Source organism: Homarus americanus, unplaced genomic scaffold (genome assembly GCF_018991925.1).
Source record: "Homarus americanus isolate GMGI-L3 unplaced genomic scaffold, GMGI_Hamer_2.0 scaffold14072, whole genome shotgun sequence".
NCBI classification, from domain to species: Eukaryota; Metazoa; Arthropoda; class Malacostraca; order Decapoda; family Nephropidae; genus Homarus; species Homarus americanus.
The window spans coordinates 24,619-45,788 of record NW_024754528.1 but is presented as its reverse complement, the minus strand read 5'-3'; the positions used below and the strand labels follow the sequence as shown (position 1 = coordinate 45,788).

At 38.5% G+C, this 21,170-nt stretch overlaps 1 protein-coding gene across 1 annotated transcript; it reads right to left on the bottom strand.

The window, feature by feature from the left end:
* Nucleotides 1-7,892: 7,892 nt before the first annotated feature.
* LOC121855844 (isthmin-2-like) lies at nucleotides 7,893-20,830 on the bottom strand. Its single transcript, XM_042351006.1, has 7 exons — nucleotides 20,130-20,830; nucleotides 18,031-18,149; nucleotides 15,417-15,837; nucleotides 14,660-14,819; nucleotides 11,551-11,670; nucleotides 10,658-10,786; nucleotides 7,893-10,460 (listed from the first exon to the last, which is right to left on the bottom strand). The coding sequence occupies exons 1-7, from the start codon at nucleotides 20,491-20,493 to the stop codon at nucleotides 10,361-10,363; spliced, it is 1,413 nt and encodes a 470-aa protein (XP_042206940.1). The 5' UTR covers nucleotides 20,494-20,830; the 3' UTR covers nucleotides 7,893-10,360.
* Nucleotides 20,831-21,170: the final 340 nt, after the last annotated feature.

The following is a 21,170-nucleotide window of genomic DNA, read 5'->3' as shown; positions in this document are numbered from 1 at the left end:
CTGTGTACTGACAAAATTTTCGTTTGTAATTCACTTTAAAATGGCCGGTAAGCTTAAAAGTAAGAGTTTTGTGGTGCTGAGAAGAAAAAGAGACACCCATGTTAGATTTTATATGCATTATTTAAGCATTTTCGACTTACAACCTGGATTTGGGTCCCTAACCCCATCAGGAACAATGATATTTTATGTTAGTGGTCACATATTGTAACAAGGAGACATTATTTACTGGTTTTGAGTTTTTCGGTTGACTGTGGTGTCCGGGTACTGCCTCTAGGTATTGTATATCAGAAATATAAAATATTCATTTAATTTAATTTTACTAATGGAGTTAGTCTGAATTATGCCATTAGATTCTAACTGGATATGAGTAAACAATGTGTCCATTCATTTTTAGATGTGTTTTATTTTTATGTTTTCTTTGTGATACAGTGTCTTATGTATTATTTGTTCACAAAGATATGTACTGTATATGTGACTCTAAACTGACTGGCACTATGCAATATATTTTTTAATTAAATATCAAGAACTTAGTAGCAGATATTTAGAAACATTCAGTGTGTTGACTTAATAATTGAGTTTAGTGTCATATTTACTTAACTTTACTATTATACTTACCAAGAAGAATGGCATGGCTGTCATTGTGGAATGTTCAGAAAAGCCATCTTAGCCTGGGGTTGAGGTAAACACGACCACTTCCTCTAAGGCCATGGATATATTCTTGCTGTACTTGGCTTAGGGGTGAAAATTTACGGTTTCATTTAAAAATGTAATCCTCAACTTTTATTTTCTTTGTGTCTCAAAGCTCTATGGATTTATCCATTGTACATTCTGAAGAAATGAGCAAACTAAGATATGCTAATTTTTCTTAGTCTTTAAGGATAATGATAATTATATTATTGAACTATTTTAATGTCATTTATTATGTTGTAACTTTGGATTGTTTCCTGTTCTATAAAATCTTGGTTTGTGTTATGTTCATTTTTATCATTGTTTGGTATATTACTCGGCATGTTGCTCAAATGCAGATATTTCTCATTAGGTTGATTGAGTTGTAATGGCACGATAAAGTTTAATGTCACAGATGATAAAGCATTGAGAAAGAATGATGAAAAATGGGTGAGGAAGTGTGTGTGTGTGTTGCAGTGAAAAGGTCTGTGTTAAAAGGCATAATACATACACACAAGGTCTTTACAGGATATCCACACTGAATCTAGTTGAATTCTCTGGATTGTAAAGGAACTTAATGCAACAAGACAAAACTTAATTTAAGGTGGCAGTGCAGTAGAGTCCAAGAGAAGGATACCGTATACAGTACTCTGTTATATACTTGAAGATCAGTTTAGTGTGCTGTGTGTCAGAAGCTTGAGTGAAAGAGTACTGATGCCAAGTGTAATAAGTGGCGATGAAACTATAACATGTGATAAAAGAAGAAGAGTAAACCATGAATTATCTCTACAGTTTGTAATGAGTGAAAAGAATTTCCAGTATGACAGTTGACACCAACCATCACTTTGAAAGAAATTGTCTGTCTCTAGTCATAGTTTTATTGAATGAAACTATACCATATGTCAGTTATGACTACCAGTATGCTCTCAACATACAGCAGTGAGGCAGGTAGCCTGGAGTGATTTCTGTCTGTGGCAAAGTGGAAAGATGACTCATTGGATGCTTAAGCAGAATTTTTTTTTTATCTTTATAAGTCAAGTGGGATTTGCGAGAACCAGTAATATTAACTTCCTGATACTAAGGTTGACAATCCCTTATCTGAAATCCTTGTGGCCAGATGTGCTTCTGATTTCAGAATGGTTAGGTTGGGGGTATTTTTCTATTTATTTTATTTTATTAATTTGTTTATTTTTTTTACGGGGATCAGCCCACCCGGGCACAGGTCACTGACCCACATTGGGGCCTGGGGGGCAAAAATATAATAATAATAATAATAATAATAATAATAATAATACATAGGTGTAGGTCGTGTTTCTCATTTTGGATCTTTTTTCATTCCTGTATTTCTTTATTATTATTATTATTATTATTTTATTAGTATTAGTATTTTTATCATTATTATTATATTTTTGTGTATTTTGTATTAAAATTTTTATTTGCTATGAATTATTACTATTATTATTATTATTATTATTATTATTATTATTATTATTATTATTATTATTATTATTATTATTATTATTATTATTATTATTATTATTATTATTACTACTACTACATTTTAGCCCCCCAGGCCCTGATGTGGGTCAGTGACCTGTGCCGGTGGGCTAATCCCTGTAAAAAAAAAAAAAAAAAAATGCTTCACTAAAAAACTCGGTTTTCAGATTTTTTAGTTTTCAGAATTTCAGATAAGGGATTGTCAACCTGTAATAAGTTATGTCACCTGTTGGGAGTTGTTCATGCATCAGACTAAGGACCATAGTCAAGATCAGGGAGCAGAGGGTATAGTCACTACCGTAGGGAACACCTACACCGTGAGCATAGTGAGTATTCTAGATGACTCAAATCATGCATCTTGCTCCAGGGCTGCCAACATGTGAAAAGGTGTGGCCTTTTCAACTATTATAACGGTATGTTTATATCTCCGTTAATATCGATTTGCACAAAATATATCATAAAAAAATCAAGATTAAAATATACATAAGAAAACATTGTCATCCAAACCGAACAATTATCAAAAACTTTAAAAAAGCTACTTTTTAAATTTTACAACAGGTGTTTGGGTTAATGAACAACATTAGGAATCTTTTCTATAGAAGAAAATTTCTTCCTTTTCTCAAGAGCATCCCAAATATTCTAGAGGAATAAATTTTTACATACTTAACCTAACCAAAAAAGAAAAACCTCACACAGTATATTGTTCATGTAACAAGATATATGACTTTTCCAACCTAACTTAACATTCCGTCTATATAACCTGCTGTCTGCCCAGTCAGGGTTTCCCAGCTAAGTGTCCACTTCCAATTCAATTAACTGGTGTAGACTATCCATCCTGGTGAACATGATAAATTTTGGTTCATCATTTTGGAATTTTGGAAGCTGACAGCCTCAGCACATTTACTGGTGTATAAGAGCAATGCTTATTCATTTTGAACCATTCATGCCTCAGGAAATTTACATTACATTACAGTATTTCCCCAAGTAGAAGTCTAGTAGCGTACCCGCACCTTAAAGCATACAGACCTCACTCTTCCAAGCGGCAAACCATCATCTGAATGTTCCAGTAGGAGAATTGTAAATGAAATTACTTTGATAAATACTGTATTGTAAAATAGTTTTTTAAACACCAGCATGGTTCCCCAAAATGAGCTAGATTTATCTCATTATTTAAAAAAAAAAAAAAATTATATTCAAACATGTACTGTATATAGATGGTGGTAAATGTATAAATAATGAACATAGATTCCTTAGGGCGCCCTCCAATTTCTCATGAACATTCCGGTCATCCATAAACAATCCCTACGAATATCCGTAAACATTCACCACGCCGTGGGCTTTCACTACACTTATTGAATACCAACTGTAGGCATTGCATATAAGGATACTCTATGCTCCATATTCTTGAATACAACCCAAAGGTGTAACTGAAATAAGCCGTTCCGATGACGATCATAACGTAACGAAATAATAGGTACTCTGTACATCATTTTGACCGTACTCTACAACCTTTGATCCTTGAATTTTATATTACTATAAGTTTTATCTACAACACTTGTTTATTATCATAATATAGTTGTTATTGTTTTCTTTTTTACATTGGAACAAACACACATCATAAGATAAACATCATTATACAGTACAAAGCTTTTATTTCATGTGTGTATTTCTTTTCCTTATTCATTGTAACAGATTCTTACACAAAGTTGCTGCTCTATAAGACTTGTGAATCATCCGTCACTTTCCACTTGGTCCAACAAGCTATGGTCTCTCAGGGCTTCACACTATGTCAGGCCAATGTTGTATATTTCCTCTGATAAAACTGACATTAATAGAATCTTCAGTTATGTAATGATTTTTTTAGATTTTATATTATTTTTATACTTATGACAACACTAATTAATCACCTAATTTCATCATTTAATGTCACTGAACATAAGCCAGTACGGTACAGGTACATGAATCTAATTTACCGTAATTAATACTGAACAAACTTTTGGTATGTTCAGTACAGTACAGTACAGTGTATTGTGATATGTTCAGTACAATATATTGTTAAAGAATGATCAGTGATAATGTGCCTTATGCGATGTGTAACATAATCTAAACAAATTCATAACTATTACCGTATATATTAAAGTTTTATTCAGTTGGTAGCTTCAAGTATTTGCCAGTTGGGAAATAAGTACAGTACATTGGCATATATTTGTCTGTGTACAAAATTAGAAACTTATTTCTATGGCAAAGATTTTATTTTTCCAATAAAGTAAAACAAAATTTTTTGTTTCATTTCTCACGTTTATAATAAAATGCAGGTTTTGCATTATGTGGATTCATGTATAAGAGCCTTAGTGGCATGGAGGTGCAATAATGTCCAGTTGTTACAGTGTGTCCTACTATGAGCCACCTTTTATGGACATTGGCTAAGTGTCAAATGTTTGTTTTCTGTCTGAGGTGAGCACACAATGGGAGTATGTTGTTAAGACTTTCACCATTGTATTATATCAGTCAGAACCTAACTGTAGGGTAATGATGGATTATTATTTTAACTTTATAAAATGTAGATGTGGTACATGATTACTTGTACAGTATTTTGATGAAAAATGTCTAGAAATATAAAATCAATTTATATCTTGTCAACTTCCCATCTTCCCTGCCTCCAGTTTGACTTGATTGCTGGCACTGGCCTAATATACTGTATTACAAATCTGAGATGTTTCAAGTATTTGTATTAATGTAAGTGTTGGGTTAGGTTAGGTTATTTTTGCAGTGGAACCTTATTGCTAAGTATCACTCACCATAGAGGTCCAGACCTTCTGAACAGATTCCTGGGTTACTTGATGCTCACATTTAACACAGATTGTATTCTGACAAGTGGACTTGGATTAACCAATTAAGATGTACAGTATTGAAATATTGCTCTGATATGCTTCCTCTGCTGAACAGAACTTATAGAACAATAAAATATACAGTATACTGATGATATGTCATTATAAAACAGACTTTGTAAGAAATTTGTATGTTTACAGTGGTCTCTAGTGAGGCAATATGGTACAGCCAATATCCACATCTGCAGGTACTGTACATAATTTTTTTAATGGTACCAAATGTCCTACCTTGTGTACATATGTCCACACACACATACATTGTATCCATGCTGAATCTGTTCACTGACATCTGTATCTATAGTGTTCACCTGCTCCACTTTTGGTGGGGGGGGGGAGGTAGTTTTGACATAACAAGGTCACAGCTACTTGTATTTATGGTGAATTGTGTACAGGGGGCCCCGACTTATGAATGTCTGACTTACGAATGTACTGTGATGCTTGTGAGTGGTGGCACTAATCCTTTTATACAGCAGTATTATGCATCAGTACATATTTGTTTATTTTGAACAATAACGAAGGATTATATGGCAAGATTTTCAGCTGTTGTTATTTTGGAAAATTAGGGTTAAAGTCTTCTCAGCTTTCTCCTTTAATACACAACTAAACCTGAAATGTTAAATATGTTTGAGTTAAAACTGTGATTAAAGGTTATGTGGAACAAAGATAAATTTGTTGCTTTTGAATACTTTATTGTAACTACTGTGCATAATTTACAACTCAGAGACTAGACAGGTTCCCTGGTGGCATTTTTTTTCTTGTAATCCCTCATTTACAGTACAGTACTTGTACTACTGTATTACAATCAAAACCCCATAAGTTGTACATTTAAAAAATCATTTAACTGATCAGTTGAACATAATAATTTAGTATTACTGTATCCATAATAAGCAGTTGATTCTGTAAATAATAACTTTCATTAATACAGTATACACAGGTACAGGTGTGTCGAGTTCATGGGTGCAATTTGTAAGTTAACATAAAGGTATCATATGTTAGCAAAGCGTGTACCTGTATACTGTTTTATTCAGGAATTTCCTGAGTATCAATAGATAGCAGGGCCCACGTGTCACTCACATGCTGTCTTCAGTGTCAGGCCATCACTACCAAGCAGCCTTATGCATCATGTTCTGATGAGTGACCTTAATACAATAGTTGTTTGGTTATTCACAACTATTGATACTTTATGTTGTAAATTACTGTACAGTATTAATAAGTGCACACACAAAAATATAACTGAGGAAAATATTGACAAAATAGGATAGAAATTAGGCTTGATTTTTTTGCCACTTACAGTACAGTACAGGTACCATATAACATAATTATTCCTGCATGAAGTTTGTAAGTTAACAATTATGAAAGTGACTGAGGTGATTTTGAATACATCCTCATAAACTTAGGAGAAATACCTGTGCATGTATTTGAAAACCAATGAAGACAATGATAGTCCATTTAATCATATTTGAATTATTGTACAGTATTGTAGGTAAGTTAGGTTTGGTTAGGGTAGCTCATCTTTCTATACAGGGTACAATACCATATACGAGTACTGTTTTTATTATGTCTATTTCTGTTTTTTATGGAATCTAAATGTTTCAAATTATTTTTCTGTAACTTCCAGACTTATAATAACTTTATGGGGAACAATAATCTTATAACTCACACCTTCTTTGCATCAATTAGCGCGACTTATTACTCTATGCACTCTTATTTTACGACTAATAGGCAACAAGCAGGGCACTGTAATCAGAATTGCCGCTGGAAATAAAAACCCTAGTGATTTTAAAGCCAACTCTGACTTCTATATTCATTAATTGTGTAAATGTTTCTGCCATCATTACCTACATGCACGTTATAAATCTACTGACTACAGAGTAAACTTCTCCTAACATTGTGTTTACATGTTTATAAATACAGTATTGACTAAGAAACAGTACAGTAGTTGGTGAAGAACATTTCCTAAGAAGAGGGAGTCGGGTCCTTGTTAAATTATAAAGGATAGTTATTTAATGTAGGATCAGTGATGGGACAGATAAATAAATGTTTTGAGAAGAAGGCTTATTAACTACTGATAATTCAATCGGTGTTCATCAGTGAGAAGACACAGTACAGTAAACCCTTGCCATCCTTGAGGGATAGGTTCCAAGAAATGGCGCAAATTGGCAGAACCACAATTAGGAAACTTATACTGTACTGCAGTAGAATGTCGATTTAAAGCGATTCAATTTAAGATTATTGATTTAAAGCGACACCCACAATTAAGGGCAATGTTTTAATTTAAAGCAAATCTTTCCTATTTTGAGCGAGTCAATCAGGCGCATCATATTTTAAAATTTGCGCCTAATGTTTCTCTGGGCACGCTACACTGTCCTAAGGGCAATACTGTACTGTACATGTACTCAAAATAATGTACTAAATGATTACTAAAAGTTTTGTCTAGTGCAAATGCAAACTATAGCATGTTTATATTCAAATTAATCACTATCTTATAAGAATTCCAGCAATGTAAATTATATTCTTCCTGGTCACTTCTGTGACATTTTATAAGAGAAAAAACTAAGTCACTCTTAAGGACAGATAAATAAATAAGCACTAGACCTTGGCATCAACTGTCAAACATATCACCTCTTCCCCCCCCCCATCTTCCCATCAGCTGATCACTAGTAAACAGACCGTTTCACGTCCCATAATTTTAGCTGTGTTGATTTATGAGTGTTTGTTTTAACATAATACTACAAAAAACAATGTTTTGTTTATTCTAGGAGATGGGCTGAGGTGCATCTGGGTAAACTCTCAGTCTTTTTAGTATTTTGTGTTTCTCTCAAGTACCAAACTAAATTATTCCATTGAAACAACACTTTGATTTAGTGCGAATTCGGTTTAAAGCGACCTCTCTTGGAACGTATCTCGTGTTTTTAGACGTTTTACTGTAGCTAAGTGCACTACTGTATACCTATACTGTGTTTGAGAAACTTAAGTCACCAATACTACTTACATTCAAATGTGGAAGTTTAGAGCTTGGTGAAGTGATGTACTGTACATAGGGAGATATCTGGTTACTGAAGCATAGGGATATCATCAGTATCACTGTTGGTGGAGAGGCAGGTGGTGGAGAGGTGGGTGGTGGAGAGGCGCATGGCCGGGAGGAGGGTGGTGGAGCGGCAGCAGCTGACTGAGTGAGGGAGGGAGGGAGGGAGACAAATCAGCTGAATGAGTGGTTGGTTCTTTCTTGAAACAAATAGTGATTGGTAGTTGTTTCCTCTTGGCTTTAAGGTCCTTAATCATTTCCTGGTAGGGAACCAATACCGAGTTGATTTCTTAGACCCAACAACTGACCAGCTGTGGCAGCGCTCGTCCCTTCTTTTAACTTGTCTAATACTTAATTCAACTGTCTTTGTCAGGGTCATCACTGACTTCTGCCTTTTACATTTCACTCCACTAGCATCACTAGCACTGACACTTGGTAGTCTTTTAGGGTCCATTTTCACACAGAAACACTAAAGTTTTGAGAGTACAACACAAGAGATGCTGTGTTGTAGGCAATGGTTGAGCACGAACAGATTGAGATGAGATGTTGTGGGGGTGACTGCAGGAGAGGCTCACAAGCTAGCCACCATAGCCACTATTTGCTTACCACAAATTGTCCAGATCGCGAATCGCAAGGGTTTACTGTACAGTATACCGTACTAATAAATATACAATAGTAACCTGGCAGACTATTTACAGCTAATGGTCTTTGTCGGTACTATCATGTTGATATTTTTATGGGTTGCATATGCTGTACACAGTAAAGTATATGTCAACCGAAAATCTACTTCATAAAATAATCTATTTTATGGAAGAGCTAAGCATTCTAAAGATGAAATTTAAGGATATACAATAGAATAATTTTCTTTTGTGTGATTTTCTACATATTACATGATCACAAATAAGGAGAAACTAGGCAACTGGCTCAGTCACTGTGTGTGTGGTGGTTTGAGTGAGGGGTCTGTGTACAGCACTTGTCTTCACATGAGTTTGAGGAATACGTTATATGGTGAGTGTAGGAGAATGGTGACATATTGAAAGCTTATGTATCAACTTAATAACTTTGAAAATATTAAAAAGTAATGAAATTAATGTGCAGGTTATTGCAGAAACTAATAGTACTATATTGTATAACCAAACTGACAAAAGTTCTATGGTTTATTACATGGTTTCCTTAGACATGTGTTCATGATAGTACAGTATCCATTTTATGTAATAATCTTTTCTGTGGAAACCTCTTGGTCCCAAACTTTTCGGTTCACAGATACTTTACTGTAGTACAATATAAACCAAGGATATAAGTAAGTCTGTGTAGAGTAAGATTAGAGGCTCTATTTACCTACTAACAGTATTTATTTTCCCAGCAGATGGGGCAACAGCGGTGCCTCAAGCTTCCAAAATAATAAATAAATAAGTAAATGAATTGTGGTTGCTAGGAATTTCTAGGCTACTAAAAAATTAAATTAAATATTGTACTGGTAAATCCAGCAACTCTTGAGTTATATTAACTTGGACAAAGTGAATTAGGACTTTCACATTGTCATTTGGCTTCTTGCTCATTAAACTGACTTGCTCAGTGAAATTACCATTTCCACTCACTAATGCACCTCCACACATACAACTTCTCAATTGTACCTGTGTGCACTTTCTGGTCACAACACGGCATAATTTTGCTCATAGGGCTACTGTAACATACTCTACAGTACTCCTGTATCCAATACAGTACTGCATTACTTAGGTAATACAGCAGTAGTAGTTGGTAGAAAGAAATAGGAAAGGAAAATATATCAAGGAATGGCAAAACTAGCTTGTGTAGAATTGCCAATGACAGTTAATGGTGGTTTTCGTGAAAGAAAACTTGGACTACAGTACTGGACTGTACTAAATTGCAGATGATACATCAAACTGATGAACTTTGTTGGATGCAGTGTGTCATATAATGACAACTATCCTTTATGACGATTATGACTAGGGGACACTATGACACAGGTAATGACCCTTGGGGAAGTTCAGTGTTTATGTCCTGAGACTCTAGGTTTGATGCTGAGCCCAACAGAGTAAGAAAGTTGACTATTGTTACATGCACATGTCTATATTTCTTTCATGTGAAAGACTATGTCTAATTTTACTCCATAGGAGGATGCCATCCACTCTTGAAGTGGTTACCTTCTCCTTGTGTCCCTTTAATTGGGTGACTGAACCTAATACCACTAACCCTGGATCATTAGGGTGTAGTACTGTATCTTGTGCTGATAGAGAGTGGTATGTTGGAGGGCTGACAGTTTTCAGTAGTCAGTGGCCATGTTCACTTGCTGCTGGTATTTATTATCAACAGGGTTGATGGAACAGTTTTGGCCATTGTTGGGTGGTCGAACTGTTTGGTATCTGTTGGTACAGAATATGGAATAAAGACGCTGTACTATAGAATAAAGAAATTACAGGTAGAAAAAATGAGCGGCCTGAATGTAAAAGAAGTTACAGTACAAGGTATAATGAAAATGTTCGAAGGGAAGGCCTATCGTGTCAAAAAATACAGCTTTTTAGAGTATATGAGGAAAGTCAGTAACAACTAAGTGAAATACCTGAGAAAATTTCCTCTGCAAGCCAACCAAGGGAGGATGTCAACCTGCCGGTGCAAAGCAAAGTTGACCTCTGGACTCACCAAAGTTGGACTGCCAGCACCACTCCCTCGTGTTAAGAGATTTCGCTCTCTGAGAACATAAATTTGAGAAGTTATGTCATAGTTGGCTCATGTGAACTAAGCTCTTAACAGATATAAGCTTTAGTGTTCAAATTATAATTCTAAGCTTTGTTTGTCATGGCTAGGCTTTATGAACTGGGAACTGGTAGTGTGATACATAAAAAAGAGGTTCTTATAAGGTATTTTGGTTAGGTTATAAGGATTGGGCTTGATCTTGTATGAATATTGAAAACTATTAAACATTATTAGAATTTAAATGATCATTTTATAATTTTCATAATTCTGTGTCATGGTTAGGTTACATGAATTAGGACCTGCTCTTATAATATGAATAAAGTAGAGGACTCTTATAGGATATAAGCAAAGATATTATTTATATTTAACATTTTAGAATTCTTTGTCATGTCAAGTTTTTTTAACAATGTTTTGAGAGTGTTACATGGACAGAGGGCTTAGAGAATATCATAAAACCTTTACTGAGGTGACTTATGCATGTACAGTAGTGGCAACACAATAGTAACATATTACTGTAAAGTTAGTGTAGCTACACCTCCCAATAAAATTATCTCCCTGCACATCTCCTCTTCCAAAATTAATCTGTGACATTTCATACATAAAGGAAATACAATACAATAAAGGTATTTATGTACAAGTACTTCACTACTATACATCTCTCTTTGAATAATCCATTAAACTAATGAGACAATGTGGTAAAACAACTGTCTTGCCTTTTCTTTAATAATTTGCAGATAGAAAATTAAAGCGAGGACCAACCTGTCATAGCAGCAGGTCTGGGCAGCCAGGGAGGCAGCAGTGACATGGGATCTTATACAGTGATGGGCGCCCCGGTGATACACATCAATCCTCTCTCGCTCTCCACTCACACCAACCCACCTGTCACAATAAACGACTGATGGATGCAGTATTTAACAAATTGTCATACAAATTCACACTGGTTCAGAATGTAACACAAGATAGTGCAAGTATACTAACAATCGGTGACGTGAACGAGCCTGCTGCCTCATCGGCCTAAACAAAAATCCAGGATGTAGGCCTACAGGGGTGGGGGAAGTTCTGAGACGGATCATTGGAAAATGCATAATGGAGGTGGTTAATGATGATGTCAGGGCAGCTGCAGGGAACCTGCAAGTATGTGCTGGCCACCAGGCTGGAGGGGAAGCTGCCATTCACGCCATGAGAAAGATATTGGAGTAGCATGATTGTAAGGCTGTACTCCTGGTTGCTACTTCCATTGCATGCAACATAATCAACCGCCAGGCCACACTGCACAACATCAAGATTAAGTGTCCAAGCTTTGCAATGTATGTTGAAAGCAAAAATAGGAACTCATCAGATCTCTATATAACAAGCTTCAAGGCCAAAACAGGTGATACCACCATACTGTCGACTGAGGGAACAACGCAGGGGGACCCTGTCGCCATAGCAATGTACGAACTAGGCCTGTCTGTGCTCTAACATACAATAAAATTTGAAACAACCAAGGTCGAGCAAGTAGCATATGTTGATGTCCTTACAGGAGCAAGAAAAGTGGAGGACATTAAAAAGTGGAGGAGACCTGATAACATCATATGGTCCATAAATAGGGTAACACCCAAATGCCAGCAAGTCCTTCCTCATTGTGAAGCCGGAACATTATGAACGGGCAATGGAGGTGTTCGGTGGAAATGAGGTCAAAATAACAAAGGATGGCCAAAGACATCTAGGTGCAGTATTTGGCATGAATGACTTCAAGACTGAATAAGTAACAGGAAAGGTAAATGAGTGGGTGAAGGAAATCCAAACTCTGTCTGATATTTCTAAAATGGGGCCACATGCGGCTTTTGCGACATTCACCCATGGAGTCGAGCATCGCTGGAATTACCTGATGCGCACTATCCCTGATATCGGACCTCTCCTCTACCCTCTGGAAGAAGCTATCAGGGTAGGTTTTATTCCAACACTACTAGTAAAACAATTTCACTGAACCCCAGCAGAAAGGTCACTTCTTGTACTACCACTGAGACTGGGAGGAATGGGAATGACCAATCCAAAGGAGCTTGCTGCCACCGAGCATCAGAACTCAGTCAAGCTTACGGCAGCCCTCACTGAGCACATAATAGCTTAGAATGCAACAAGTTAGGTGGATACCAACTAATTAAACAAGATTCAACGGCCCATTATGACAGAACGACAGCACACTCAAAGTGATAAATTGCAACAACTGATGCTGCAATTGCGAGAGAACGTGGAAAAAAAGTAGCTAAGCCACTTTCCATTCACTGGGGACCTTTTGTTCATCCAGGCATTTACAAAACAGGATCTTTGGGGGCTCGGCAAGCTCGTTCCTCAACTCTCTTATGGGTCTTTAGCTTTGACAGTTTATTTCTAATACCCTCTTCTGTGAACACAATGTGGGTCAGTGCTGTGTTGAACCGTCTGTCCTCAAACGCAGGAAGGTTAATCGCATCCTCTCTTGTGAACACCGAGGAAAAGAAGCTGTTCAATGCCTCAGCTTTATCCTGGTCAAAATCTGCGTAACTACCATCTTCAAGCTTCAGATCTGATACTCCTACTCGCGTTTTTAATTTTGACTTTGCATAGCGGTAAAATGTCATTGGGTTTGACTTGACCTCGCTTGCAACCAGCCTCTGGAACTCCTTTTCAGCCCTTCTACACTCTATCTTTGCTTGGTGTCTGGCTCTTGCATACATCCTCCTATCCTGCTCATCGTTTGACCCAACCTACGTCTTGAATTTCTGGGTTTTCTTCTTAACTCTGTCGACCGCCGCATGGTTCATGTGTAGGGATCCCCTCGCATTCCTAGAGGCACTGGGTTTGGTCTTGGGTATATATTTATTGATCAAATGGGTCACTTTACTAGTTATGATATTCAGCGTAGTGTCTGCGTTCTTGTGCCTTAATGAGTCAGGCCAGTGGATACCCCTCATCTCTTCCCTCATCCCTTTTTTGTAATTTCCCTTGTAATATTTGCACCTTGGCCTGGCCTTATCTTGAACTAGGTAACAGTTAAATCTGAATGACAACACTATATGGTGACTGGTGCCAACTGGGGCAAGGTGTTCCAGTTTGGCCACCATACCCTCCTTGTTTGTTATGATGAGGTCTAGTGGCTTGGGTGTTTGCTCCCCTCTGTAATGTGTCGGGTCTCTAACATGATGGAACAGAAAATTATCTCTCAGAGTTTCTACAAAAAGAGTAGCAAGGTTATTCAAGTCATTTGGGGTGAACTCGTTTCTCCAGTCGATGTCGCCATAGTTAAAGTCCCCCATGATAAGGAGGTGGCTAGGGTTGAGCATCGCCGCGGTGTCTAGTAAGGCTCTTAAGTTCCTTTGATTTAGTGGGCCACAGTTTGGGCATCTTTAGATACACCCAACAATAAGTAAGTCCCCTCCCTTTAATTTAATTTTACACCACTTGGACTCTTCAAAAACATCCTCTCCCTGTACCCTCGCCTGGCTGGCTCTAAGGTCTTGCCTAGCATAGATAACCACACCCCTCTTGCAAGTTTCTTGAGAAAGGTTTGTAAATGAGTCATATCCAGCAATAAAAACAGAAGCATTTACTCTCCCTGAAAATAAAAACTAGCTGGTGCAATTAAAACTAAGAATAAAACTTAACTTCCCCGGACCCTGCAGCTCAATATTTTTTTTTTTTTTTAAGTTTCTCCAAGACTCAATCACATCCCTGGTTATAATATGTAAGGTTAGATTAAGTGTAGTTAGGTTAGGTTGCCTAAAGAAAGGTAATATTAGATGTGTTTTTTTCAGGTTAAGTTGAGACTAGTTTATGAAAGCTTTGGATAATCAGGTTAGAGGTTTTTTTTTAGGGCAGGGGGTGGGGGGAGGTACAGTACAACCCATACCTGAAGGGGGCGCGATGTGTAGGGTCATAGAGGTGGTGATGGTAAGGTAGGTCGGCTGGGTACAGACATGGACACGACGGCAGGGAGCCCAGGTTAGCCAGCTCCTGCAATGCCTCCTCCACACGACACGTCGACCACACTGTGCACGGGTCCTCCTCCCCTGTAGCAAGAATAGAAGTGGTCGCAGTAATAATATGGTAGTTGTAATGATAACAGTAAACGAGTCTCTTGTAGTATATGAATCAGTAACATTAGCAGCAATAACATAGTAGGAATAGACAAGCCAGCAATAACAAACGCAGCATGACAGATGTAGTGACAAAAGTCTGGATGGTGGTAGTGGTGGTAGACGAAGTAGGAGTGGTGATGATCATAGCAGTGGTCATGGTCACAATAGCACGGCTAGTATAATCAACACTTAATTATTCATATTATGCTCCACCGTCCACAAAACATTTATGAAACTAATGAGTTACCCCTAGAAAGAGATTTGTTTTCCTTAGTTAGAAGTTTACCATCCGTTTCTCTTAGGCATCCTTAAATAACTCATACAAAGTAAATTTCAATAGGTAATGTGTATGAGTAGCCACAAGTCAGATATACCTACAGTGAGATAAAACATTAAAGGTGTATCTGACTGTAGTACTTGGGTGGCTGTAGGGATTGAGGTAGAGACGATATAATTATGTAGAGTTGATGTTGTCATTGTAAAGGAACAGTTTTAGGCATTAACAGAAACAACAGCAGCAGTACTTACCAACAGGAACAGCAGCAGTCGGGTGGTCTAGCTGGTGGTGGTCGGTGCTGAGGAGCTCTTCAAGGGCCTCAGCCAACCCCAACATCAGGTCCTGTGTTGAGCCTGCCTCCTTCTTTTCTCCTCTGGGTCTCCCTCCTTTATTTCTTCTCTGCTTGTCCTCTCTCACCCTCCCTCGCCTTCTCGTTTGTTTTCTTTCATCTTCATTGACATCTTCTCTTCTCTTTGTGTCTTTCATCTTGTCATTCCAACTGCCACTGTGTCCTGTATTTCTTTTCTTGTCTTCCACTATTTCGCCTTCGTCTCTATCTCTCTCTAACTTTCTTCTCTTTTTCTTTCTTCTCTTCTCTTCTCTTCGTCTCTGGTTATCATTCTCTTTCTTCCTTGGATTCTCTACCATCCCAGGATCCTTCTCATCTGTGACCTGTAATTGTTAGACAAGTAGGAGTGACCCGTACACAGCTCAGCCTAGTCATATTGTTACGCCGAGGCATAATTTGGTATTATAATGTTTGTAAACTACTGTACGTGTTTTGATTATTTTCTGTCCCAAGCAGCAGTTATTTTGGCAAGTTTAGGGAGATTTTCTTGTATACTGTATATTAATTTATTACTTATGTAAGAATTTTCTAGAATGTACAGTATTGCATCATTTTTGTTATGATTTACTTCCTATTGTAAGCCTCTATCAGAGTAAAACGTACTAGAACTTCCCATACCTATCTGGGTTGTGCTACGTTAGTCGAGCCGTATAAAAACACCCGCGAGCAGGCTAGGAGTATTAATTTAATCAATGAAGCTTCTGAACTTGGAAAGCTAGGAGTGAGTCGACTGTTTCTGCTCAGAGTGTGAAGTACAAGTATAGCAAGACAACTGAAGATAATTGTTGTGCAAGTATTATGAAATTGTTGTGAGCAATATAAAGTGAAAAACTCAGGAATTGTCCACTGGTAGTGTGCTGACTATATAGTCGAAGTGAAAAGTCCAGCTGTGAGGACGTACCCTGTGAACAGTGTTGTGAAGAATAAATGCTTATTAAAGAAGACTACAGTGCCCAAGTGTGTTTCTGTGACCTGGTGGAAATCTACCGGCCTGTTGTTTGTCCGTATGATACCGATCGTCAGGAAATTACCGGAGACTGGCGGGACAGCCAGTGGTAATTTGACACTTGTGAGATATCTATTGCTTCTGTACACTCGACCCTGGCCGTTGGTAACCAGTGGGGAAAGGAGGCGGGTCGTAACAATAGACTCCTAGCGTATGTAAAGAAAACGAAATTATCTCTACCCACTAATGTAAAACAGATGTATAAACAAGAAAGATAAAAGACAATTAAAACTTCTCACAGTTTGTCGGTTACGATCCACATGTCATTTCGGCCATGAGGAAAGAGATACCTAAAAAATTATAAGGAATGGCACAGCTTATTAATTTTTTTATATATCTTGATTTCCAAAACCTCTTTAATTATTCATTCGTCCTTTCCACCAATAATAAGCTTATTAACCGTTCAGGAGGTCGGTCCGTTATTTATTATGTTGGTACGACCTTCATAATCCACTCCTAGCAATGTCTGATAACTTGGTCTTGCCCCCTTGTGTTCCTAGCAATGTCTGATAACTTGGTCTTGCCCCCTTGTGTTCCTAGCAATGTCTGATAACTTGGTCTTGCCCCCTTGTGTTCCTAGCAATGTCTGATAACTTGGTCTTGCCCCCTTGTGTTCCTAGCAATGTCTGATAACTTGATCTTGCCTTGTGTTCCTAGCAATGTCTGATAACTTGGTCTTGCCCCCTTGTGTTCCTAGCAATGTCTGATAACGTGGTCTTGCCCCCTTGTGTTCCTAGTAATGTCTGATAACTTGGTCTTGCCCCCTTGTGTTCCTAGCAATGTCTGATAACGTGGTCTTGCCCCCTTGTGTTCCTAGCAATGTCTGATAACTTGATCTTGCCCCCTTGTGTTCCTAGCAATGTCTGATAACTTGGTCTTGCCCCCTTGTGTTCTTAGCAATTATCTCTGGTAACACACACAGACACACATTTTATATACTGTACAGGGTGATTAGATTTTATTTCTATTTTTACATAATTCTCAGGGTATATTCATGAGACAAAATGAAAGGTACAGGATTTGACCCCCATGAGTAGCGTATATACTCCACAGCTTCAGTATTATAACACATGAAAGATAAAATAGGAATATCATAAATTCTACGGGAAGAAAATGATATAGCCAATGTTGTTAGTTTAGTGAATGTTTTTTTAATGAGATGGTTGGTACTGACTGTAGTTTTTTCGTGTCTGGCTGAGTGTGCACTGAAGATTGCTTTCCACGCATAGTTTAATGTTTCACTGCTTTGATTATAATGAGATTTTCCTAATATTTAAGTATATACAGTCTTACTGATTGTCAAGGCTATATTATAATTCTTACTTAAGTACATTTTAAACAAAAGATAAGAATTCGTGCTATGGTTATCTTACTATTAATACAATACAGTACTGCTGTTATTATCATTTGACGAATATTAAGGAAAGATAGAGTCATTTGTTGTGATGGTGAAGGAGTGTGTTAAAAGGTAAGGGATGAAGAGGAACAGGTAGTAATTAAGAGCACTTACCTGTGGGGTGATGATATAGGGGTGCAGGCGAGAGGTGGTGGTGAGGAAGGGAGTGGTGGGTGTGACGCTCATCTCATCTCCGCTATCATGGTTCTCGTTGTACAGGTCGGCTCCCCCACCTGAGAATATACCTGCTCTCAATTGAAATTAGTCTTGATGGCTTAGTTAAAGGGGCAATATCAGAGGTGTGTGTGTGTGTGTGTGTCAGGAGATATAAACAAGACCAAAATCCAAGCTCTATGGAGATTATTCACATCTTGGAGGTGATGAGTGAACTGCGTACTGTAAGTGTTAGCATAACCCTGGCTGGCAGATGAAGGTTACTCCCTCAAGATGTTAATAATCACGACAGAAATTGTTTTGTTCTTTCGTGTTGCTGTGTCCTGGTAACCTGTATAGTGTTATGTCCCGACACCTGTATTGTTGTACAAGGGGTAAATTGGCATTGCACTAGTTTTTAGACCTACATACATACATACACTACCATAAACAGAATTATGTTATCTTTGAACAGCTGATAGCCTTGTAACCCCCTCAACAAATTTAAGAAACTTGTTTTGAATTTTTGTAGTGAGAGAAGAGGTTGTCTCCTCCTCCGTGCCATAAAGGTAACTACTGTAGAGGGATCTTGTTGTCATCACACAAAATTCCTCCAGAAAGTACCGAAAGCCTAGATCATGTGAGACTTGTGCCCCTGGAGAAACATAATGCTCTAAGATAAAACAGAATTTGTTACGTGAAAAATGAATTCTCTGTACAGTATACTCCGTGTCGTGGCGCCGTAGCAACAAAGATGTTTTCCATGTTAATATGTCTAATGTGTCCATAACTGAAAATAATGTTGATGAGAAGGATGAAGTATGGAGGTGATCGAATTGAATTCAATGATAGGCGTAGATAAAAACTATGAAGTTCTCGGGCCATTGTGAGAAGGTGAGTCAAGCAACTAAACCAGTAGGTCTTATAAGGAGGTCGTTCAGATATCTAGACGGTCCGTCCCTCGTGACGTTATTCAAGTGTGAAGTGCTTCCCCATCTGGAGTACTGTCACCCCGTCTGGTCCCCGAGATATGCTAGGGACTGTCAGTTGATTTAAAATGTCCAACGAAGGGCCACCAGACTGGTGCCTGTGCTACAGCACCTCAGCTACCCTGAGAGCTTAAAACACCTGCAATTGCCTAGCTTATACTACAGGCGGCAAGGGGGGACCTAATTCAGGTGTATAAGCATCTCAAGGGGCACTACTCAGCCGAGTGTCCTTACTTGGAGCTGGCGGAGTTCCGCCCCACAAGGGGTCACAGCTCAAGATTGGCGAGGCCACAAGTCCAGAAAACTGTGAGGACAAACTTTTTCGGAGTGAGGGTTGTAAACTCTTGGAACAATCTACCAGAGAGTGTTGTGACGGCACCGAGTGTGAGCTCTTTCAAGACCAGACTTGACCAACACTGGAGAAGGTTCAGATATATTCAGGAGCCGGTTCATGCCCAGTACTTGCCAACAGTGCGTAACAGAGACGTGACGATCGCCCAAGTGGCTAACGAGCCGATCAGTGGCGAAGTGGATAAAAGTAAAAGTATGATTGATTTTTAGTCACTGGCAGCTTTAAGCTGCACTTGAAAATATATTCCTCACGCGCAAACAACACCACCAGTCAGGTCAAAAAAGGAAAGCATTAGGCTGAGTAGATGCAGCTAAACATTTTGTTGGGTAGCATACATGTGAGACAAAAGTGAGAGCCTTTTGTTTTTTAAGCTCGGGTTTACTGAAGGTGGATGATGGTCGTGTTGGACTATTTCCAGATGAACGTATGGCTGGTGGTGTGTGAACGCCAAGATCATGAAATTAAGTTAAAAATAAATTTCACAGTCGGTCATAAATATTATATTAAAAGGAAGATGTTGAAAAAGTTTTCTAGTGAAACTAAAAACACAGGGGTAAGTGTAGAGCCAATGTGGACAACAGAATAGAGAAGGTGAGACGTTTTGTAATAGTAAGTGGAAACGCTGACTGAAAGGGAAGGTCTGACGAAACTTATTAATGGTTATCTTTCTCTTTACTTCTAGATGTTGTCATCTGACAAATTCTTTCTCAGGTACTTACTTTTAGATTTATTTTGTCGTTGATGAGTCTGGGACTCTGGGTCGTCCCTGTTGTGTGGAGGTGAAGACGTGTAGTCGTCCCAGTTGTGGGCTGGTAGCGGTGTGTGGTCGTCCACATCACCTCCACCAACAACATGGATACTGACTCTTATATCCGGGTTGTAGGGCAGCCAAGTCAAGCTCTCGCTATTGACAATTTCAAGCGGGAAGAGGAACTGGCTCATGTCCCTTCTTGGGAGTCGACCCGTCCCGTCTGAACCATCTACTCGACTCCGCTTCATGGAAGCCGAAGCCCTTGTTTCTTGCACTAGGAACTGATCGTTGCCTCCCGTGAGCAGCTCTACGAGTCTGGTCTTGTGTGGCATCCAGGGTGTGAGGGCGGCTCTGGGGTGTGGTGGAGAGGGACTATGGGGTGGGGTGGAGGGGGAGGGGGGTAGATGGCCTCGGTGACGTTGTTTACGTCTTGAGCTTCCGCCTCTGAGGTGTCTCGTTCTTTTTCTCTTCCTCTTTTGTCTTCTCCGTTTCTTCTTTCTCCTAAGTTTTCTTCTTCCTCCAGGAAGTTGATATGTCTTCAAGAACCTTTTGGTCCTGTTGAGTGGAGAGGGCTGAGCTGTCTCCTGGCCACCGCTTGACCTTAGCTGGAAGAGACATGATATTGATGATAACAATAAGATAATATTGGATCGCCTGAAGATTGGTCCCCCCAAAGTATTCACCTCAACATTCGACCTCCTTCAGCTTAATCCACCTCAAGTTTAACCCTTCCCGACATTACCTGTGGGGAAGGGGGGAGGGGGGGGGGAATCTTCATGTGACGGGGTAACTCATTAGTCAGTATACGGCGCGCACCTGAAGATTGCCTTCCCCAGCTTAAGTTGTTCAGTCTAACTTTTAACCAACACAACAGAAACAATATACAACAAGGTCACAAAAAGTTACAATTCTGCCTAGGAAAAAAAATCTTACATTATTTAAATACCATTAACAAGTTAGGCTGGGTTGGGTGAGGTTGTGTTAGGTTTTAAATGTTTGTCTTTTAACT